Source organism: Chionomys nivalis, chromosome 17 (assembly GCF_950005125.1).
Source record: "Chionomys nivalis chromosome 17, mChiNiv1.1, whole genome shotgun sequence".
NCBI lineage: Eukaryota > Metazoa > Chordata > Mammalia > Rodentia > Cricetidae > Chionomys > Chionomys nivalis.
Window position 1 is genome coordinate 33082478 of NC_080102.1, and position 23593 is coordinate 33106070.

General features: G+C 49.7%; 1 protein-coding gene across 3 annotated transcripts; it reads left to right on the forward strand.

The window, feature by feature from the left end:
- The first annotated feature begins 8052 nt into the window (after positions 1 to 8052).
- Positions 8053 to 18979, forward strand: Zfp41 (ZFP41 zinc finger protein). Of its 3 annotated transcripts, none has more exons than XM_057792651.1 (4): positions 8053 to 8179; positions 9400 to 11067; positions 13319 to 13441; positions 15074 to 18979. In XM_057792651.1, the coding sequence occupies exon 2, from the start codon at positions 9578 to 9580 to the stop codon at positions 10172 to 10174; it is 597 nt and encodes a 198-aa protein (XP_057648634.1). In that variant the 5' UTR covers positions 8053 to 8179; positions 9400 to 9577; the 3' UTR covers positions 10175 to 11067; positions 13319 to 13441; positions 15074 to 18979. The 3 variants fall into 3 exon arrangements, with proteins under 3 accessions (XP_057648634.1, XP_057648633.1, XP_057648635.1); XM_057792650.1 differs by having other exon boundaries at positions 8098 to 8179; positions 9403 to 11067; XM_057792652.1 differs by lacking the exon at positions 13319 to 13441 and having other exon boundaries at positions 8098 to 8179; positions 9403 to 11067.
- Positions 18980 to 23593: the final 4614 nt, after the last annotated feature.

Genomic DNA, 23593 nt, shown 5'->3' on the forward strand with positions numbered 1-23593 from the left:
AAACCCTCTGATGTCTACTTCCCAGCCCCATAGGGGTCAGGTAGATTGTGTATTTGTCCCATCGTAGCATACATTTGCCAAGGTTCTAACTGGAAGACCTCAGGTGTTGAAGAGCTGTCTGCTCTTCTCCAGCCTTTGTTGGCTCTCCAGTCATCAAACTCTATTGGAACCAACTGAAGAGCTTCTTGTGGTACCCAAGGCAGATGGCCTGGGTTTTGTATTTTGGTAAAGACATCTGATCTCTAGTTTCCAGGAAGGCTCAATGGGCTGTGTGCTGCCGTGTGAGGAACCACTGAGGACTCTGGTTTCTGCTGAGTCTGTTATATATCCATTTCACATCTGCTGCCCTCACGGCTGCCAACCCAGAGCCTGCCAGCTCTCTTCCCACTGACCACTGCATACAGCCCAGTCGTCGCAGGTGATGTCACGGGTCACGTCTCAGAGCTGGCACCCTTCACATCGCTCTTAACTGAGATGTAGACTACCCTTCCCTCCCTTCTCTCCAGCTACACGGTGAAAACATTTCACCATACGGCTGCAAACACCATTCCTGGCTGGTGACCTTGCTTGCACCATCCATGGGGCAGGCACCTACAAGGATGAGAAGTGTCGTCAGTGTTGTCCGGTGGGGCTGTTGGCTTGAAAAGACAACCAGTGTAGCCTGGATGGTACTGGTGAGAGGGCTTACAAACCCCACACCAAGGTATTGTAACCTTGTGCCACCTTTGCGGGGTTACATTCTGTGCCACCCCAGAAAGAGGCTTGACCTTGGCCTTCCTTTATGCTAGCCTTTTATCCAATAAGCTGCCTTCACTGACACCGAGGTGGAACCAGCAGTGGATTCTGTCTGTCATGTTATACACAGCCTGCGGTCACTGCCCGGCACAGTGTACCAAGCTCCTATATTTTCCAGGACTGAAACCAAAACCCTATTAGGACTATTTTTGCTCAAACTATTTCTTATGCAGCCCTCTGAGCTGCTGGTGACTTCTAATATGAAGAAACACTGGAGGTCTGAGACAGATTTGTTCCGTTTGTCCTATAAAAATCTTAAAGCCTTCCTGGGCCTTTCTGTCCCAACCCACATGACACCTTGTTGTCAAGTTAAAACCAAGGATGAGTCCTCAGGCAAGGTGCAGCATGAAGACATTCCAGTGTTCCAGAAGCCCCAGGAACATCTGCTGTGTATAACGGTATACCTGCAGGTACAGTCTGACATCTGCAGCTGTGTATAGCTGCATACCGCAGGTACAGCCTGATACCTGCAGCTGTGTATAGCTGCAAACCCGCAGGTACAGTCTGCTCAGGGATAATATAATAATAGCTCTGAATAACTATGCTAAGTACCATTCACATCTTACCCTACCATAAGACACCCCAAAATCTCACACCTGGGCCTGGGCCTGGCACCTGAAGTGGACTGGTTTCCCATTCTTGGTCTTAAATTTGAATGTACTTACTATGACTTTGTGGTGTTTTTCTAAGTCTAGAAGACACTCAGATCTGCACTCTATCATCTGTGTAGTGAAACCTTCTTTTAAAGAGCATTAAAAATGTGGGCTGGAGAGATGGCTCAGTGGTTTAAGAGGACTGACTGCTCTTCCAGAGGTCCTGAGTTCAATTTTCAGCAGCCACATGGTGATTCACAACCATCTGTAGTGAAATCTGGCGCCCTCTTCTGGTCTATAGGCATATGTGCAGACAGAACACAGTATATTATTTTATATAATAAATAAATCTTTTTTTAAAAAGACTTTTTAAATGCCTGTTCTTAATTTAATGTGCATGGGTGTTTTGTTGATATGCATGTCTTTGCACCACTTACATAGCTGGTGCCCAAAGACACCAGAAAAGGACATCAGATCCCCTAGAGCTGGAGTTACAGGAGGTTGGGAGCCACCCTACACAGGTGCTAGGAACAAAACTGAGATCCTCTACAAGAGCAGTACTCCCTTCTTGAGCCATCTCCAGACCCTAGACCTTGTCAGCAAGGGCCAAGAGGTCTGGATGACATTGGTGCACACCTTTAATCCTAGCACTCGGGAGGCAGAGGCAAGAGGATCTCTGAGTTCGAGGCCAGCCTGGTCTAGACAGACAGAGTTCCAGGACAGTCACAGCTACACAGAGAAGCCCTGTCTCAAACAAACAAACAAACAAAAAGTGTTAGCAAGGATGGTGCAATACAACGGAGAAAGATCCAGTCAGTTGTATCAGTTGTCCTGTCAAAGAGCAATGGTGAGTACAATGGCAGGGATGGGGTCACTCTCTTACTTGAGTCTCGATTATCCAGTCTTCGCCATCAGCTCTCTGGCCTCTTATTCCTTGCTTGTTCGCTTGCTTATTTTCTTAGTTTTTCCTGCATGTACGAATATTTGCCTGTATATGCACCACATACATGCTTGTGCCTGCGGAGGTTGGAAGAGGACGTCAGGTTCCCTGAAAGTGAACTTACAGCCGATTGTGAGCTGTCATGTGGGTGCTGGAAACTGAGCACAGGTCCTCTGAGAGAGCAGCCAAGGCTCCTAACCACCGAGCCGTCTCTCCAGAGTCCTGTCTGGCTTTGTTACTGCTGTAAGGACTTTGGAGGAGCAAATACCATTCCCAGTTCCCTATGATTCAGGCTCCACTTTCCCAGTTCCCTGATGGCAGCTGTGATTCAGGCCCCACTTTGCCGTTGCAGTTCACACTATCGGGAGAACCCTCCCCCCAGTATTGTGTGACTCCCCCTAGGTAGATGGGGACACACATCTTCACTCCAGACAGGACACCAATGACAGACCAAAGAAAGAAGCCCTCCACATCTAATTAGTAAACCAGTCAGCTGTCTGGTGTTACTATGGAAACATGGGCAATTCAAAGGGAGTTGCGTCACCAAAAATTCTACTCTGACACAAGAGACGGCTCACGAACGCTGCATAGAGACAGCTCACGAACACTGCATAGAGATGGGTCACAAACACTGCATAGACATGGGTCACAAACACTGCATAGAGACGGCTCAGGCTCACGAACACTGCATAGTGATGGCTCACAAACACTGCATAGTGATGGCTCACAAACACTGCATAGAGATGGGTCACAAACAAACACTGCTTCTCTAGAGCTCTCTGCCCAACTGGCAGGTAGCTTGACCTGGTGAAAAGTCTCCTCTAACGGGCAATTATTTACTGCTTTTGTAACCTCGAGCAGGGCCTTGTAAATCTTACATATTTTGTTTCCTGTCTGAGTCTTAAAAGCCTTCCTCCCTTTTTTGGGAAGGGAAGTTCCAATTCAGAGGAAATAGCTATCCACAGCAAATAGCTAACCTACAGCAAGTGGACTCCAGCAACATGTCTGCTCCTAGTATATTTTCTTGTTAAGGAGAAATATGAAAATATACTCTGGAGGGGTTGGCTGCCTAACCCTGGGACAACCTCAATGTCTTTCACATGCTGTCCTACCTCCTTACCTAACCACCACCGCCATTGCCTCTCAGTGTTCGGGGAGGTTCCCACAAATCAAAGCACATTCAGACCCAGCACCCATCAAAGCTCGAATGTTTGCTATTAGGAGTCAGCATGGAGCCCCCAGTCACCCTGAGCACCTCACTTGTAGGAACTCTTAGTCACCCCCTCAGAGCCCTCAGTGGTTCCCACCCCAGAGATTTCTTCCACAGCAGAGACTCTGATAGTGGGACCTGCCAGCCATGGCCATGTCATTTTGTAAAGCTCCTCCATTTTGGTTAAACAGCAGCAATTCCTGAAATTAAAGTAATTTTCTTCCCACTGACTCATTTCTCTTGATTCGTGGTGCCCCCAGCCTATCAACCCGGGTGATGGTGGCCATGAGGGACGTTTATTAATCACCTGATCTTCTGTTACTCACCACATGCCTTATTTCCTTAGCAACCCCTAGCAACAGCCCACCGTGGGCTTAAAAAGGAACATTTTATTCTTCTTCTTCCTTTCCCTTTCCTACCCTGTAGTTACCTCAGCTTGGGAGCAGAAGCTGGGCCCTCTGCTTTCCCGCACTGCAGCTCTGCCCTCCACAGGGCTCTTTCCAATAAAACCTGTGCTGTTGCAGCGTGACCCGTTGCCGTGTGGATCCTACGGCTGGACTCAGAGCACCAGGCTCCGTGGCAAGCACCTTCACTTGCTGAGCCCTCTTGCTGGGTCTAGATGATTTTAACATTTCTGAAACAATTTGCTTTCTTGAGAGCATTTTTCTGCCCAGGTGAGTGGCAGAGCCATTTGGATTAATTCTGAAGGGAGAGGACAATAGCTCTTACCACAAAGCCCCTGCTAGAGAGTGATGTTGTGCTCTTTGGAACTGTATAGAACGTCACATCTCCACCCGGGGCAGAATAAATGATTCAGAGCCTCTATTCTTTTGATCAAAATTCTTATTAATAACCCAGGTGTAAAAGAATTAAATAAAAATATGTAAATAATTCTACAAAATTAGCCCCTCTTGGGATTGCAGACACAGTCCAGGGTTAAAGTGTTTGCTTGCTATGCAAACATGAGGATCTGAGCTCAAACTCACAGGACAAAAGCAAAAAGCCAGGCAAGGCTGAAAATAACCCCAGAACTGTGTAAAGAGGAGGACAAGAGAATCACCAGGGCTTCCTGCCAGCTAGCTTCAGGTTCAGTGAGAAACCCTGTCTCGAGGGCATAGGTAGAACATGGCAGGATAGGTTGCCTGATGTCATCTTCCTCTGACTTGCACATGTGCACAGGGCATACACACATGCTCATATAGCACACACACACATGTACACACACACACACCTTTTTTTTTAAGTTAAGAAACAAAGCTGGGCTTGGTGGCACACACATTTCATCCAGCACTCAGGGAGGCAGAGGCAGGTGGATCTCTGAGTTCAAGGCCAGCCTGGTCTACGGAGTGAGTTCCAGGACAGCCAGGGATACACAGAGAAACCATCCCGGAAAAATGAAAAAAAATAAAATAAAAAACAAAACCAGGGCTGGGGAGATGGTTTAGTGGGTACAGCTTCTGTTGTACATGCAAGAGGGCCAGAGCTGTGGCCAGCCATATGAGGTAGCTCATGTCTATAATCCCAGTGTTCCTATAGCAAGATGGGAGAGATGACAGGAGACACCTCAAAGGCTTATGAGCCAACTAGTCTTAGATATGTAGCAACAAACAATAAAGAAAGCCTGTCTCAAACAAGATAGAAGGGGAGTCCAACATTCAAAGTGATCCTTTGACCTCCGTATGTATGCCAAGGTACACATAGGATATCCAATAGTATGATGGAGACAGCCCCCATAAACCTATCGCTTTACCACCCTGTATATAGACTTGAGTTGAGAAATCAACAAGCAAAGAGCACCCAGCTTCCCCAGCGTGGTCCTCACTGCTGAGACTGTCAAGTCCATCTGTCCATCCATTTGCCTATCTGGACACACTTCTGCCCTTTGCCTCTACTGCCTCCACCGTCTTGGCCTCATCTCACTTCCTCAGCTCCATTCCAGCCTGCAGCTCAGCTGAACTCTAACTCTGGGACCTGGCTCTGCCGGGATCTCTAGCAGCAGCTGGCCGACAGGACTTGTTATTGCATGCATCAGGGATGCTGCATCTCCGGCAGCTTCCTGCCTCCACCTCCACTAAGGCCCCTTTGGGGTCTGCAGCAGCCTCTTAAACCCTGTTACAGCCTTTTTGAAACCTACTCTATAGACAGACGAAGAGTTGATAGGGATGATGGCTACAGTTCCAGACAGAACTACTGTGTGCTGTTTAAGGTATGCTCACAGAGAATAAGGTATGAATGTCAGTAGTTACAATGGGAACAAAAGAAGCTGTGATTGTTGCGGTTGCTATCAAGGCAAATCAGGACCCCTTGGCAAATAACAAAGAAACCAATGTAGCCTGTGAATTTGCTATTCAGTAAATTCTGGCATTGCAAAAAAGACACAAATGTGTTCACCTACATTTCTGACATTGTGACAAATACCCACTCTGGGGTGACTTGCTCCTGCCTTTGCCTGGTGCTGGACAAGAGTTGAGCTCCACTGACTGGGACAGAGGATTTGATTCCTCTGGGTTCCCTGGAGCCTCCTTGCTTCTCAGGACGGAAGGTGGTCATTTAAGGTGGCCTTATTGCTCCTTGCTGGGCTGGAAAACCCAGGGAAGGGGGGAGGCAGATGCTGTAGAGAGGGCCAACGCAACCCACATCCTCTGTGTCCAGGTTCCCATGTGAACGGCCACTATCAGGACTTCTCCAGAGCACAGACACATTCCAGTCCTATGTCACTGAAGATGGCACCTCCTCAGGTCACTAAACAAAGGGGACGTGTGTACAGATGCCTCAAAGGCAGTGGCCAGACACCAGGACTTCACAGCAGACACCTCACTGCCATCTTAGAGAAAAGCTTGGACCACGTGAGCGAGCCCAGGCCATGGTCCTAGCAATTGAGTCCCCACCAACAAGAGACGAGGATAATTCTCCAGAGGGTAGCCACTCCACAACGAAAATGTTCCACGAGTGAACTTGGAGCATAGTGAGGGTGGGGGAGTGGGGGAACCTGCCTGAGAACCAGATAAAGCAGGACCAAAGGACTGTGTCTACAGTCCACCCACAACCAGCTCAAAGCACCTCATTAAAGATAGCTAAGAGACTTGTCACTGGGGGCTATATCAGGTGACAGGAGGCATACAGACCACTAGCCCTCTGGGAAATGCAAACAAGAAGATGCCTACTACCTGCCCCCTCACCAAATGCTGATGAGGCAGGAAACCCCGTGCTGCTGGTAGGAATGAATGAGAAATGGCACAGGCTCTCCGGAAAGCAGCCTGGCTGATCCTCACTAAAGGAAATACGCAGTTTAGGACCTAGCAACTGCATTCCTAAGCATGGTCCAGGGGGGCCAGAACGGGGTCTTCACAGCAACTTTGTGACACAGCCTTCATGGGGCAAAGGATCCAACAAGCCGTGGCGCACAAACCACAGAGGCAGCTCCATCAGGAGGCTGAATGGATCACCTTTCGATACACAGCCACCCCTGTGAATCTAGACAGCGACCCCCGGGCGCTAATAGGCAAGCTCCCAAGCTGCACACTGGACAATCACATTTGTCTAGCATGCTGACACTTGAGTCTGAAAGGGGAAGGGGAGATGACAGATAAGTGGTTCGCTTGAGGTCTGAGAGGCCGGCTTCTCCAGGATAGAAGGCCCTAACATTGTATAGCAGTCATGCAAAATGGCGTCCCCAGGGAGACTCAGCCGAGCACACAGCAGCTCTCAATCGGTTCTTGTATCTGATTTGAATTGCAACCATCTCCAAATGCCGCCATAGGGCACACCTATAATCCTGGGGCTTGAGAAAGGCCAAGGCAGATTGCTAGCTCTAAGCCAACCTGACAAAATATAGTGAGGGAGAATGTATCCAGAAAGTGGAAACGCAGGAAGGGACTAGATTTTAGTATCTGGCGATAAAGACCAGGAGCCAGGGATCAGGGACAAAGCGGAGGAGGCCTGAACCAGGCTTTTACTGGAGAGTCAGTAGGGTCCAGGGCGGCCACATGCCGTGCACACGGGGGATCCGCCGTCCCGGAGCGGGTGGACAGTGGGCCGAACAAGTGACAAGCCCGAAGACTAAGAAACAACCCGAAGACGTGGACGGCTTGGAGCCTGGGAAGAGAAGGCGGCTCGCACGGGTGAACGCCGGGAGAAAAGCGCCGCCCGCTGTCCAGAAGCCTACATAGACGCAGACACCTCCTTGGCACCCCCCAAGCTCTGCGCAAAGCCGCAGCCGCAGCACCACCGAGAGGTCCGGCCCTGTTTCCTAGAGCGGCCCCGAAGGGGCTGGGGGAGGTGGGTGGGCCTACGAAGCCGAGCGCAGCACCATAGAGAGGCCGGGCGACGGCTCCTAGAGCGGCGCCAGGAGGGCGTGAATGAGAGGGCGGGGCTACGGGGCCTGCAGCGGTACCACTGAGAGCCCGGCAAGGACTCCTAGAGAGGCACCGGAGACCGCTGAGAACGGTGGGCGGGGCTGTGGAGCGCGCCGCAGCACCACCGAGAGGCCGGGGAAGGTAGAGCGGCACTAGAGGGGCGGGCGCCTTCAGGCGCGGGAGAGGCGGGAGTGGCGGGCTCAAGTGGGGATTGTAACCGTCGCCCGCCCGCCTGCCCACCCACCCGCCTGCTTGCCCACGGCGTCTGCGCTCGATACCCACCAAGGTACCTTTTGCATGCACGCTCGGTATCCCCGGCCCGGCGAAGATTGGCTTCTGGGTCGTCTCTCCGTGGGCCGCTAGCCACTCTGTGTTGTTGCGGAGGTCCCGGAGGCGGGGAAGATGGGGCGGGTTTCCTAGCGAAGCCCCTTGCTGCTGGGTGACTTGAGCTCCGAGTCCCGCCAGGTCCTGCAGCACTGTGATGGACCTGAGCCGTTAGGCCCGCTCCATTGAACTAAGTTGCCTGAATCACTCGCACCCACCCCTGTGCACGGGCCTGTGAGGGGAGGGGGCAGTTGGTTTTAATGTCTGTTTTCAGTTTTCATTGAGGATGCGCCTTGGTGAGCAAACACAAGACACCTGGGCCCCGCTCGTGATTCCTCTCACCGGAGGGATGGTGTTTGAATTGGTACTGAGTCTGGGGGCTGTCAGACAGGGACTCTCAGATGTCCTCTCCTGAGCTGTCCCACAAAAGACAGAACACTTTCAGACGCTGACGTTCAGACAGTGCAGGCAAATGCCTAGCTGAGCTTGGAGTCCGAATCCAGATAAGACCTTTATCTGCTGGGTTAGATGTGCAGGCATTGGTCGAATACTTAGAACAAAACACAGTGTGCTCCCAAAGTGGCAGCTGTGGTTTTGGACAGGCGTGGAGGCTCTATGGGACTCCCAGCATAGCCCACCCCTTCAGGCCTCCAGGGGTGAAAGAGATGGCACAGGTTTAGAGATAAAGAAAAGCCTTTCTCACATAAAGACTCAGCAGCACAAGGGGCAGCCTTTGGGGGTGTTGATGGGGTTTGCTGGCTGCTGAGGTTTATGAGAACAGCCCTGAGTTTTCAGGCACAGAACCAGGCTATGTGCAGTGGAGTTTCCTTCTGCTGCAGAGTATATGCACAGTCCCAAAGTGGGCAGGTGGAGAGGATGAGGAAGGGAAGGGAAGGTTCCATTTTGGAGGTGGGAAGTGGCCATTGGTCCACGGTGCATACGGAGTTCTGCAGGATGAGTGAAAGTCTTGTCCTCAGGCAGGGAGTGTCTCCTGGTCAGTGGCTGAGTCAGTGAGAACACCACTCAAAGAGATGAGCGTGCTATGGACCAGTGACGTGGACTGGGGTTCTGGGGAGTCCACGTTAGTCTGAGCAGCTCATCAAGTGAGCATTTGGAAGGCCAGTGGAGGGACTGCAGCCCCGAGAGCTGCCTTTGACCTGTTGTCAATGTTTTTGTCTCCAGAAGCAAAAGGATGGCGGTTCTGGTTCCGTCTGCTGAATGCCAAAATGCAGCTTCATAAGCAAGATGTGGTGAGCTGCCCCTGACAGAGTGAAGTCACAAAGAAAGAGCTAGCAGCTGCTGTCTGGGAGCCCTCGGCCTTCCCTGGCTTCCAGGGTGTTTCCCACTTCCTGGAGCAGCAATGGAAAAGCCTGCAGGCAGGAAAAAGAAGACCCAGACTCCAAAGGAGGAAGCAGGAGTGCCAAAGGCCACTGTCAAAGGAGAGAAAGCATCCAAGGCAAAAAGGCCAAGCAAGAGGTCAGCAAGGCCCCGGAAGCCCCGCAAACAGCCCGTCCTGAGTCCCGAAGATGAGGCGCATATCTTTGATGCCTTTGATGCCTCATTTAAAGATGACTTTGAGGGCGTCCCCGTGTTTATTCCTTTTCAGAGGAAGAAACCCTACGAGTGTGGTGAATGCGGACGAATCTTCAAACACAAGACAGACCACATCCGCCACCAGAGAGTTCACACCGGAGAGAAGCCCTTTAAGTGTGACCAGTGTGGGAAAACCTTCAGACACAGCTCAGACGTCACGAAACATCTGAGAATCCATACTGGTGAGAAGCCCTTTAAATGTGGGGAGTGTGGGAAGGCCTTCAACTGTGGCTCCAATCTTCTGAAACACCAGAAAACACACACTGGAGAGAAGCCTTATGGCTGCGAGGAATGTGGAAAAACCTTCGCCTACAGCTCCTGCCTCATCCGGCATCGGAAGCGTCATCTGAGGAAGAAGCACTGAGCAGGGCAGCCTGCAACTGTGGATCTTTGTCAAACATCAGATGTTGGTCTAGGTTTCTCATGCAGTTTGCTACTGATGGCTCATCTGGCTGCCGTGTCTCTGTCATCAGAAGGAAATTTCACCTGTCAGATGTGAGAACCCACAGAGGCTTTCCGCCCTGTGAGTCTACACTTGGTGGTAACACGGTGCTCCCTGGGGGCTTACTGCAGCTCCAGCCATTTTCCAGACTACTTCTTCCTACTCAGGGGCATCTTTGGGAATAGCGTTGGGTCACCGAGAACTTATAGCTAAAGTGACACCCGTATTGGCTAGGGCCACTGCCTCCCTCTGCAGCCTCTGCTCACTCCATCCACTCCACCTGTCAGTCCACTTGAAGGAGCCTGGCTCTGGATGCCCGGCCCATGCAGTCTGCTGGGGGCGAGGGACGCTAAAGTGGATGGCAGGCAGTACTCTGACTAGCTCTGAGGACCCAGATCCCCTTGGACTACACCAGAGCTTGCTCATCTCTGTGCAGCTGACTGAAGTGGTCCTGAAATTGCTCTCTTCTGGCTGAGCCAACAGTCTCTGAGCTCAGCCCCAGTGCCTGATCCTGCACTGCACTGTGTACCCTTGTCCCAGCCACCATCGTGGACAAGGAGCCTGGGTCCACCCAGAGTGGCTGCAGTGGACCCTACACCCTACCATGGTGGCAGATTGTGTAGATTAGGTCTTGTGGCTTCTCACCACTGTACCCTCAGAAACAACTGACCCTGCCCCATGGCAGCCTGCCATTCAGGTCAGTTCCACGTCCTGCCTGTCACCAGGACAAGGTGATGTGGTTGTGCCTGCCCTCTGTCCCAGGTGCTTTATGAGGTCTGTGTTCTGAGGATAGCAAAGTGACTGCTGACCAGAAGGTGAGTTGGGGGAAAGTTAGCAGGGATGCAGACATTTAAAAAATAATAATAATAGCTGTAGTCTTTGAGGACTCTGTCCTGAAAGAAGGGTCCCCAACCAAAAACTAGAGATAGGTTTGTCAACAGATAAACCATGAAAAATAAACGGTGCAGGGTAGTTGTGTTCCCTGGTAGGAATATTTTCCCAGGTGTTGTAGTTAATCTGACTACTAGCCTGACTGGATAGAGAATCACTCAGGAGACGTGTGTCTATGAGAGTTAACTGAAGAGAGACGGCTCAGCAGGAGAAGGCACTTGCTTCAGAAGCCTGATGGAGTTCAATCCTGGAACCCATATAAAAGGGGCAGCAGAGGGCCAACTTCTCAGAATTGTCCTCTGACCCTGCATGCACACAGCAGCAGTAGAGATACACAGAGCCTTAAGAAACCAACTTTAAGAGACTTAAAAACTTGAGGGTTCATCTGTGTGCTTCCCAGTTACAGGCCCTATGACCAACCATGTCATACTCCGCACCATCATGGCCTGTATCCCTTCACACCAGGAGCCAAGGAAACCCTCAGGTGCTTTTTTCAGACAGTTGCCACAACGATGAGAAAAATAACAACTATACCACGTTAACCGTCCTCCTGCAAGCTGAAACTAGCGTCTCTGGTGCCTTCTGTTCTGGCCTAGCCAGGTTTGCTGATAATGTGCGCACTGTCAGGAAGTGCAAGCTGAGGCAGAGTCTTCCCACACTGCACCCTCCTCGTGCAGGCAACCCCAGGAGTATTGTACCAGACTTGACCCCATGGGAGAGGATGCCTTAATCTAATATGGAAATCCAGTAAGGCGAAATTGTGAGAAAATGGGTATCAGATAGATATATACATAGATGTATACATAGCACACACAGGCAGCATGTTCTGGGTTAGAGGAGTTGCCCACGTGCTGCTGGGACATTGGAAACCTGGGGTGTTAGCAGGTGGTAAGGCAGCTTCCTGGTCACAGCCTCTAACCCTGTCCTTAAGGATGTGTGTGAAGGTTTGAGGGTGCAGAGTCACAATTTCCTCAGTATTGACGGGAAACCAAAAATAGTGTGTGTTCATCCACACCGAGAGGTCCACCAGGCAGGTGACGCAGTGTCGTTCCTCATGAGTCCAGGTCAGGGGTTAGTAACAGTTTATGTAAAGGCCAGATTTTGTTCTTATCCTGGAACTCACTCTGTAGACCAGGCTGGCCTCGAACTCACAGACATCTGCCTGCCTCTGCCTACTGAGTGCTGGTATTAAAGGCATGTACCACCACTATCCAGCTTGTTCTTGTCTTTGCAGCCACATAGTAACTCTATGCCACATATTGCCACAGCCCTTACATAGATGGCACAGAATGAGGTGGTGGACGTGTACTAGCCAAACTTGACAGAGTGACATGCCGCCATGGTTTGTTTGCCAACCGTTTGTTTTGTTTGGTTGAGACAGGATATCACTCTAGCCCAAGTTGTCTTGGCTCTCACTGTGTAGCCTGGACTGACCTCAAACTCTTGGTGCCCCTGCCTATACGCCTCTGGAATGCTGGAGTGACAGGCGTAAGCCATCAAACATTGGTTAAGGTAGCTGGCACAGTGCTCTCTTGGGGTTTGTTTGTACTTTTTGTTTGTGACAGTGTCTTGATAAGTTACTCAGGCTGCTGAGAGCTAACTATAGCCCAGGCTGGCCTTGAACTCACCATGAACCTCCTCCTTCAGCCTTCAAAACTCTGGAATTTGTAGGCTTGTACCCCATACCTAGTTTCTGATCCATATTCTTAATGAGCAAAATGAAGAGTTTGAGCCACAGAGAACTTGCAGGCGGTTTCTTCGCACTTTCCATACATAGGCTTAGTCCTTCAGAGCTAAGGAAAGGCCAGCTAAGAATGTTGGGATCCCTGGGTGCAGGGACTGGTCTGGAACCATGAGTGGCAGGGAGCTAGTCAATGTACCTTCTGCAGTTTGATGTTCCAGGAGAGTGACAGTGTGGACACAGAATCTACAATAGCCCAGATCAGTCAAACACAACCCAAGGAGTGCCTGACTTGTCTGAGTCAATTCAGTTTGTGCAGAACTCTGATAACCCTGTCATTGGCAGTGTAAAGTGTTGCTTTGAGTGGACGCTTAAGGAGCCATTGACTTAGAGAAACAGAGCTGACTCCAACGGAGCTGCTCCCTAACCTGGCCACATGAACTGCTTCTGGACCAGGTTACAAATAATTCTTTAATGTCTTTCCCACATTTTAGGATGCATAGGACAGGGCCCAGACACAGAATGCCATGTAGTCACATATTCGCCTCAGACTGGCCCTGGAAGACACCTGCAGCAGTGTCTAGGTGGCAGAGTCCAGTCATCCCTCCAGCAGACAGGTGGGTTCACCATCATTGTTTTGCTTTTGTGGTCCTGGGGATGGAGCACAGAGTCCAGAGTGCTAGGCCAATGCTCTGCCACTTAGCTATACCTCAGCCCAGGGTTCTTGGGAAGAATCAAGTTGTTTATACGCTTTTTGTTTTATTTTGTTTTTTGGTAGAGTAGACCAGCCTCAGCTGCCTAGTCCAAACATAGCCAAAGAACCATGTTAAAAGCCAGTGTCTTGATCTCCGAGGGGAAATGTGGTAGAGTCCTTCAGCCGAAGTCTCCTTGCCTGGATGTTGCGATGTTGGATATATTGCTGAACCTTGTGCCTCAGTTTCCCATGCAATGGGAGTAACAGTGCTCAACTCTAAAGAATCAGCTAAAGCCAGGCAGTGGTGGCACATGACTTTAACCCCAACACTCGGGAGGCAGAGGCAGACTGATCTCTGAGTTTGAGGCCAGCCTGATCTACAACAGCTAGTTCCAGGGCAGCCAGGGTTGTTACACAGAGAAACCCACCTTTAACACATGCCTTTAATTTCAACACTCTGAAGGAAGAGGGAGGCAGATCTCTGTGAGTTCAAGGCCAGCCTGGTGTACAGAAAGTTCCAGGATAGCCAGGGCTACATAGTGAGACCCTGTCTCAATGAAAAAAGACAAGACAGCGTAGGTGTGGCATTGGCTCGTGCCTGTGGTTTTATTGCACACGTCTTCCTGTGTGTTGGCATACTTTTACATTGTTTTATCATTTCCTTTATCTTTGTGTTTGGGTGTTTCCATGCATGTTTGTCTGTGTACCACATGCATGCAGTATTCACAGAGGCCAGAAGAGGGTGTTGGATCCTCTGGAACTGGAGTTATAGTTAGTCACCTTGTAGGTACTGGGAATTGAACTCAGGACCTCTGGAAGAGCAGCCAGTGCTCTTAACTTTAGGAGAAGGCTACTTGTTTGTCCCGGCCGCCCCAAACTGAAATAATCACACAGAAACTGTATTAATTAAATCACTGCTTGGCCCTTTAGCTCTAACTTCTTATTGGCTGACTTTTAGATCTTAATTTAACCCATCTCTATTAATCTGTGCATCACCACGAGGTTGTGGCCTACCAGGTTTCAGCACATCTGTCCCTGATGTCGGATCCATGGCATGTCTCTCTCCCTCCGCCTTCCTTCTCCCAGCATTCAGTCCAGTTTTCCCCACCTTCCTAAGTTCTGCCCTATCAGCAGGCCAAGGCAGTTTCTTTATTCATTAACCAATAAAATCAACAGACAGAAGGACCTCCCACACCACTTAACTGCTGAGCCATTTCTCCAACCCTTGTTGGCATTCTTTTCTTTTTTTCCCAAATGCAATTATGAGAAAAGTCACACAACCAAACCAGCAGGAGGTCAGGGTACAGCCCCAGCCGAGGTGGGAGGGTGTCAGACCTGCTGCTGGTGCTGAGTGCACTTGTGTGTCTCTAGGTATTGGTCCACGGCTGGAGCCCCACATCCCTCAGCACCCTTCACTTTCTTTGGGTAGCTGGAAGAACCATCTTGCACTTAACCCTCCCCCCATCCCCCCCATTTCTGTCAGTTAGCTATCTCCTAGTGAATGAGGAACTGCCCTCTTCTCATTTACCCAGACTGTTCTTTGTTTTTTTTCCAGGCTGCTAGTGCAAGAAGCTTAGAGAAGTCAAGAGAGTCAGTGTCTACCTCCACCACAGGGCACTGCAGATGCCCATTGGGGTCATGCACCGGAGGCTGTCATCACAGAATCCACTGGCAACTGGAAATCTGTAGGAAGATGAGCTCAGGGAGGCCTTTTGGATGCCATGGGGTGACTCCAGGACACTTGGACTTGTTCCTACCCTGAAGTTAAGATGGCCACATCACATTGTTCACGAGCGACCATTAGCTCTGGCCCACTGTCAGCCTGCTGGAGAGTCCCCAGCACCAGCTCTTTCCTTCACCTGGGTCAGACTAAATGTTCAGAACCTTCTAGATGTCCTGAGCATTGTCATTGACGAGCACTCCAGCAATGTATTGGTATTCTAATTACAGAAGCATCCTCAACTGTAGCCAGAAACTTCTGAGACGTGCAAGGCAGCCACACGCCGTGGGCCCTGTCCTGCAGGAAGGTTCTGACAGCGCGGCTGCTGCTCAGCCTCACTTGGAGCAGAAGCACTGCCAGGGTCTGACAACAAGTGACCAAGAGCTCTGAGCTCCACTGGCATCCGTTCCCTCAGTCCCTCCGAACCACGTGAGAAGTTAGGAGCCACCCTGTAAGGAGAGTCAGAAGTAGTCCTGGACTGGGCCCAGGACCATTGGTCAGCCTTGACTCTAGCTGGCAACTTCAGTTCCTGGAAGTCTGTAGCTCCAGGGCTCACTTGGGCTCCACTCCTTCACCTTTGTATCCGTTCCAGTTTGACATCAAGACAGAAGCATTTCCTGTGCCAATGAGTTAGGACACCAAGATGCCCTGAAGAGGAGGAAGGAAGAACTGGGGCCACGGATTAAAGGCTGTGTACCCTGACTCAAGAGACAGATGCACTGTGGCTTCTAGGGAAGATTTGGGCGGGGCTCCTCTCTGGTGTGGACCCCAGGCACAGTGCAGACAAGGAGACTAGCCTGTGTGCCACATTTCCCCTTAGGCTAAGAGGTGGCTCTCCCTGTCAGCCTACCCCTTCTGAACATGGTGCCAGTAGAGTTGAATGTTTGCTTTTTCCTGGTTCCTTCTCAAGGAAGACAAGTAGATTGCCCTCTCCTGATGCCCTGGGACTGATGCTTTCATGGTGCAGCTCCCAGCCAACACCTAGGTGAGGCATTGCTCTGCAGCTGGGCCTGCAGTCATTTGGCTCTGGACCTTCAGAGGGATCTTGGCACCCGTGAACTGTTAGCACCCAGCTGGCCTGTCCACACCTCACCTTGGCCACGTTAGCAATCTGCTGGAGCCTCATCTTCTATCTGGCTGGTGCAGAGACACCTGTGTGTCCTCATGGCCTATACACTCCCTGCGGGGTATGTCCTGCCCTGCTCTGCTAAACTGCAGTGAGTGGGGAATCCTCTTTGAGGGCTGCAGCCACAGCCCGTTGTGTTGTAGCAGATGCTCTTCCCAGTCTGGTGTTTGTGTCGCAGTTGTTAACTCTTCTTTTCATGTAAACCATACTTGGTGCTGTGTCCGTGTTGTGCACATTGGACTAGACATTTTGTTTTGCTGTACACTCGGTGGCTTCCTTCGTGAGTGACCCCCCTGCTCCATGGACACCTGCACTGATCTCCACATTGCCTTGCAGGAGCTGCCATGGTTTTGTGAGCAGATGTTGTTGCTGCTGCTACTGGATGTCTATTTTCTCATAAAAGTAAATGTGTTTCCAACCTGCTTACTGTGCTCTGTCAGGTTCCCACAGTGGAGGGATGCCCTCCAAGAAGCCACCATCTTCCTCCACTGGGGACAGAGCTGCGAGACCAGGGTTCTGGCTGGTCACTGTTTCTCGGGAGTGCCTAGGAAGATCAAGCTCATGAGAGTACAATGTGTAATTGAGAAAAGTCGTCCCTGCCGTACGGTGGGGTGAGGGTGGAGCCTCTACAGCAGCAAGACATCGCCTTCCTTTTGACCCCAGCTACTAGGATGCCAGGTTAGGGTTTGGTTAGTTGTTGAGTGTCTGTAGTAGGGACCCTGGGAATCATCCGTGCGTTCTCCATTCACGGCAGTTGTTCTCAACAAGGGACACTTATAACAGTGCCTGGGGACAGTTTGTGTGGAGGATCTAATGGGTAGAGGCCTCATAATACACAGGTGAACCCCACCACAGCAGCAGGCAGCACTGGGGCCATGTTGTCACTCAAGAAGCTAGGGACCAAGCTGAGCTCACAGTCAACAGAAACACAGGAGGAACCCTTCTCTTTTCTGATGCATTTTCCCGCAGCCCCAAGACTAACCTTAAAATGAAGGAAAAAGGATCATTTGAGCTTTCAAGATCTAGAATAGCTAACAATAGTGAGACCCCCATTTCAAAAATGGGATGGGGTGGGTGTGGATCTGGAGGTTTAGCCCAATAATGAAACACACACAGCAGACTTGAGACCCTGGTTTCATGTCCCATCCCCAGCATTTTCAAAAAAAAGGAAGGCAGGCTGGAAAGATGGCTCAGTGATTTAAGAGTACCAGTTGCTCTTCAGGAGGACCCATGTTTGATTCTCAGCACCTACATGGCAGCTCGCAACCAACTGTAACTCCAGTTCCAGAGCATCTGTCCCCATTTCCTGCATTCCGCAGACCCAGGCATGCAAGTAGTAGACAAACATACAAACAGGCAAAACGTGTGTGTGTGTGTGTGTGTGTGTGTGTGTGTGTAAATTAAAATATATCCCTCCCCTTCATGAGTTTCAGTGCCTCCCAGTACAGTTAGAATGAATCCGAGTTCTGGAGTGGCTTTAGGACTGTCTGACCCTTGCTTACCACACTCCAGCCTGCCTGCTCTCTCAGGTCCAGATGACTGGCGACACTCTTCCCGTATCTCAAGACCTTGGCACCCACTACTTCTTTTGAACCTGTCACTTCCCTATCACCTCTCCCTCCTTTGATAGCACCTCCTTAGGTTATCTTGGACATCAGGCCTCCACTTGTGGGGTGTCCACCAGAGAAGACCAGGACATGGGTTTAAGCCAAAAGAAAGTCTTTGTTAGCTGGTCGGCACCTACATCGTGTGCTCAGGATCCCGGTTTAGCACCAAGAATTTCTCAGGGTGAGCTCTTCAGCACAAAAACCATGTCCTGAGTGGACATTCTTCAGTTAACAATAACGGTTACCTAGAAGCGGACCCACAGAAGTAAAAAAGCACAGTGAGTGCATTTAGAAACTTTCCCAGAACTATAGCCTTGGATGGATTATGTCTTTGTTTTTGTCAACCGGTGCTGTCTACATGCTGAGTTGTGCGGCCTGAGTGGTGCTTCCATCATGGAGTCAGCTGTGCTAAGGTTTAGGGGCCACTAAGGTCTGGAGACATGTTACATTCCCCACTGGTCTTAGTGAATGAGTCAAATCATGGACTTATCCCGCTCTAAAGAAGTATAGTTAGTCCTAAGGGCCATTAATTTTACCTAATTGTACATAATTGGCCAAACAGTTTAAAATACAGGAGCCCACCATTAATCCAATCAGAACGAGAATTAAAGGCCCAGGCGGCACTGATAGTTTGATGGCTAAAGAAACTCCGTTTTGTGCTAGGCATCCATCTTGGTACCCACCAGCCATCTGTGTCTGACTCCAGTCCCTGAAGATAAGTTCCCAATAACCCTGACGCAGTGACCTCCACCCAAAAGTGCACAGCCGTGACATCTACACATCATGATATGACTAACTGCCCTTTGGCTTCTGTGACCTGCTTATACAGACATGCGAGGACTATTTGAGTTCTCCTTGGCTACCTAATCTTGGCAGAGCAGAACGGCTCCTGGCTTCCATGTGCAGATACTCAAGGTCTTCTTGTAGGTTTGCCTTAAGAATCCTCCCCTCACCCCCTTCACCCAGCAGTCTCTAGTCTGGCTCAGAGATTGCTGTCTTGCTAGCAGTATCAATAAATTGAACTAATTATAATCCAGATTGAGTCCGTGGTCTTTTCCTGGAGGTCTCAAGCTCCATGACATTTTGGGGACTCATCCAGGATCCCTGGGATACCTCAGACTCGGGGATAGGAGTCTTGGGATAGTCCCTAAGTGGGGGCAAGTCCAAGGTGGACTTGGAAGCCTGGGAAAGCCCAAGACGGTGGCTGCCCCAAATTAAGGAGTCACTAGTGGGGGACAAACCCTAAAGGGGAAAGAACCGCCATGCAGAGACCCTAGGGTGAAGAAGCCCTAAATGGGGCAAGCACATTGTGGACCTGGAGGCCCCCAGGACTCCCAGACTGTGACTACTCCAAATTTGCGAATTCCCAGCACTCTGGAGACAGGGGCAGGTGGATCTTTGTGAGTTTGAGGCCAGCCTGGGCTACAGAGTGAGTTCCAGGACAGCCAGGGCTACATAAAGAAACTCTGTCTTGGAAACAAACAAAAAAGTAAAACTTGCTGGTCAATGTGTTTTAAAACGCAGGCCAATTAGTGAGTTCTGGTCTGAACATCCTGACATCTGGGGAAACACGGGAGATGAGATACGATCATAGACCCAGTCTCCAGGGACAGAATGGGAAATGCCTTCCTGTTCTCCTGGTTCTGGTACATATGAGTGAAGGTGGCCACCACATGTCTGTCTAGTCTCCGTGTGAACATTCTTGTTTGCTTTTGTCTGATGGATTTATGTTTTCTGGTGTGCTTAAGTTTTGTTTCAGACATGGGAGCTGGACCAAGCATGGCTAAGACCCTTATGGGTTGCTTGCAGCATCATTTTTTCAGGATTTCCACAAGGCTGACTGCTCCTGGCTGCCTCCCACTGCCCCTCCGCCACCACCACTGCCATCTTGTTCAGTTCTGTCTCTGCCCCTCTTACTGGTTCACTGAACCTGCTGTTAAGTCCTGTGGGTTTTCCACAAATTGTTATCTCTGAGCCCGCTGTTAAGTCCTGTGGGTTTCCCATGAATTGTTATCTCTGAGCTTTATTTTCTGCTTCCTCTGGTCAGTAGATTCAGTTTTGCAGGGATTCGGGTGTGTAATTAGATTTTGTCAGGCTGCCAGCTCCCAAACAATATACACAGAGACTTATTATTATGAAAGTTTGACCTTTACCATAGGCTTGTTCCCAACTAGCTTTTCTAACTTAAATTTGCCTGTTTCTATTAATCTATATTCTGCCACTTGACTTTTTACCTCTCTTCCGTTCTGTATGACTGACTCTCTCCACATCTTGCTGGCATCTCTCATGCACCTAGATTCTTCCTGAATTCCTCTCTTTCCCAGGAAGTCCCGCCTATTCTCTCCTGCATAGCTATTGGTCATTCAGCTCTTTGTTAAACCAATCACGAATACACACCTTTGAATAGTGTAAACAAATATCTCACAACAAGGCATCTTGGGAATGGATAATATTGAAGTATTGTTTTATGCCGTTCTGCTTTATTAAAAGCTGGCTCTGGAGTTGGGTTATGGCCCTCCTCTCCTGACCCAAGCATGCCTGTTTAAAAGTTTTCTCCTAAATCTCTGTCTTGGGGCAGACAGGTCTCCTGCTCTGACAGGGAAAGGAAAACCCAGCAGCCCAGGAGGAGACACTGGGTGCTTTAAAACAGCTGAAGAGAGACTGCGGCAACAGGAATGACTGCTGCTCTTCTCACGCTCCTTTTCTTGGTCTTACTTAACTCTCAAACTTTTGCTAAAATATAAATTTATCTCAAGATTTGTAAGACTATTATATAAACTTTCTGTGACTTGAAATTTGTAAGTTTACTAGATATGGTTAAAAAAAAAAAAAACCTGTAAAAACGGACTGAAGAAATGGCTCAGAGGTTAAGAGCACTGGCTGTTCTTCCCGAGATATGAGTTCAATTCCCAGCACCCACATGGGAGCTCACAACCATCTGTAATATGATTTGTTGCCTTTTCTGGCCTGCAGGTGTGAAGGTTAAATTTGAACTAAACTAAGACCACCCCTCTTATGCCCTCTCCATGATCCCAAGTTCTTCCAAGTTCCCTAAAGGAGCAGAACTCCACCCTGGGTTTTACTGATGAGGGTGTGATTGATGACAGCCACTAACCACACGCCTCAACCACGCCTGATGTATTTTTAACTACTTTACTCTTCAATTCTGTACTTCCCCTCACCACAACCAATCAGGTTAAAAGTCAACTACCCCAAGACCTTCCTACAAGGCTTGTGACCCACTTGTGGTTTTCCCTTTATAAATCCTAGCCTGTAAATGCCCAAGGCTGCTCTCAGTCTCTCGCGTGCTGAGCTGCTGCCCAAATCAAGATTTGTTTCAATAAACCCCTGTGTGTTTGCATTGGATACCTGCTCTGTGGTGGTCTTGTTTGGGATCTCGCAACAAGGGCACAACACAGGCATGCATGCAGATAGGATACTGTATATATAATAATTAGATTTTTAAAAATCTAGCTGGGTGGTGCTGGTGCACACCTTTAATCCCAGCACTTGGGAGGCAGAGGCAGGTGGATCTCTGTGAGTTCAAGGCCAGCCTAATCTACGGAGGGAGTTCCAGGACAGACGACTATGCTACAGAGAATCCCTGTTTTTTGTTTTTGTTTGGATTTTTCGAGACAGGGTTTCTCTGTAGCTTTTTTGGTTCCTGTCCTGGAACTAGCTCTTGTAGACCAGGCTGGCCTCGAACTCACAGAGATCTGCCTGTCTCTGCCTCCCGAGTGCTGGGATTAAAGGCGTGCGCCACCACCGCCTGGCGAGAATCCCTGTTTTTAATGTCCTTCTCCCAAGTGGTGAGAAGCCCTCTCTTTCTATAGATCGCACCATGGACATGCGCAGTAGTAAAAGCATAATGACTGCCTGTGTGTACGGTGGTGGACTTCCCTTCTCCCAGTCTGAGAGCCTGAGTCTGACCAATCCGTTCTGCTCTCCAGGTTGAGGTGCCTGGCTTGTGACAAAATCGTTTCAGTTAAAGTACTATGGCAGCTCCCACATACCTGGTTTCATCTTTCTCCTCTCTGTGACATTCATGGATGAGCACCCGTGGGTCACTAGCAGGCAGGATGGCAGTGGGCTTCTCAAACTGGACTTGAGGGTTGTGGTGGTCTGAAAGAAAATGGCCCCCACATTAGGAGGTGTGACCTTGTTAGAGCAGGTGTGGCCTTGTTGGCAGGAGTGCTTGTAGTGATGGGGCAAGCAGGAGTGGCAGGCCTGCTTTTCATCCCGCCCGGCTCCCTCGTGGCTAGCTTTACACCTGAAATAACAACACACAAATTGTATTCTTTTAAACACTGCTTGACCCATTATATCTAGCCTCTTCTTGGCTAACTCTCATATCTTGCTTAACCCATTTCTAATAATCTTTGTAGCACCATGAGGTGGTGGCTCACCGGGAAAGACTCTAGCCTACGTCCGTCTTAGGTTAGAGAATCATGGCCTTCTTTCTCCCAGCATTCAGTTCTGTTTACTCCGCCTACCTAATTTTCTGTCCTATCAAAGAGCCAAGGCAGTTTATTTAACCAATGAAATCAACACAAAACAGAAGACCCACCTACATCAAATGCTTCACTCTGGGGGCGGGCTCTGAGCTCTCCTATGTTCAAGCTAAGCTCAGGGTGGCACACAGTTGCTTCTCCTGCCTGTGGGGCTCCAGCTCCATGTCTGCCGGCATATGGCCATGTTTCCCACCGAGACAGTAATGGACTAAATTTCTGAAATTGTAAGCCAGCCCCAATTAAGTGTTTTCCTTTATAAAAATCGCCTTGGTCTAATTAAGACAAGGGTGGACCAGAAGTACAGCCTGGGACTAGGCCACCTAGGCATTAGACAGCCAGTGTTCTGGTGTTCCTCAGATACCTGAGCCTCAACAGTGTGGGGCGCTGTGTGTATAAGATTCTGACCAGAATTCACTTGTTTCCTTAGACCAGCGGTAGGCGCCACAGCTCTTAGACAGGTGGGCCATCCTGTGGCTACAGGGTCTAATCCTTTGGACAGGTATGCCACAGGGCACTCCCATGATCCCAGATTTTTGGTTAAAACCCCTCTTTATAATGTCTTTGTTTCATGGACAAGCAGATGAAAAGGTTTTGAGACATCTGGAAATGCTGGGCAGGAGTCAGTCAGAGCTACTTTTAAAGCCTCGAATGTTTTTTTGTTTAGTCTCAGTCCAGATTAGGGGCTCAGTGCCCCCACCCTTTATGCTGGTGTTTAGAGGCCTTGCTATTTCAGCAAATTCTGGTACCCAGAGGCAACAATACCCAGCCACATGTGGGGACTCTTGAACCTGCCTCTTATGCTTTGGAGCTGGGACTGAAGGATGGCAGCAATCCTACTCTGAGACGGCTCCCTTTGCCTCCCCTCAGCTGGTAGCCAAGATGTAACCTCTGATGTACAAAGTCGGTTCTTCTTAGCCAATGCTCTGGAGACCAAAGTTCACTCTTGCCGCAGTCCCTCAGTGGCGCTTTTAGAATTTATTTTAGTTTTAGAGGCTAGGAGGAGGTTTGCTTAGAGTATACGTTGTAAGAGTGTGGTCCCAGGAAACCTCTGATGAAGTGTCTCATCAAACAGGGCTGGCTGGAGAATTTTCAGATCTTTGGGACAACCTGG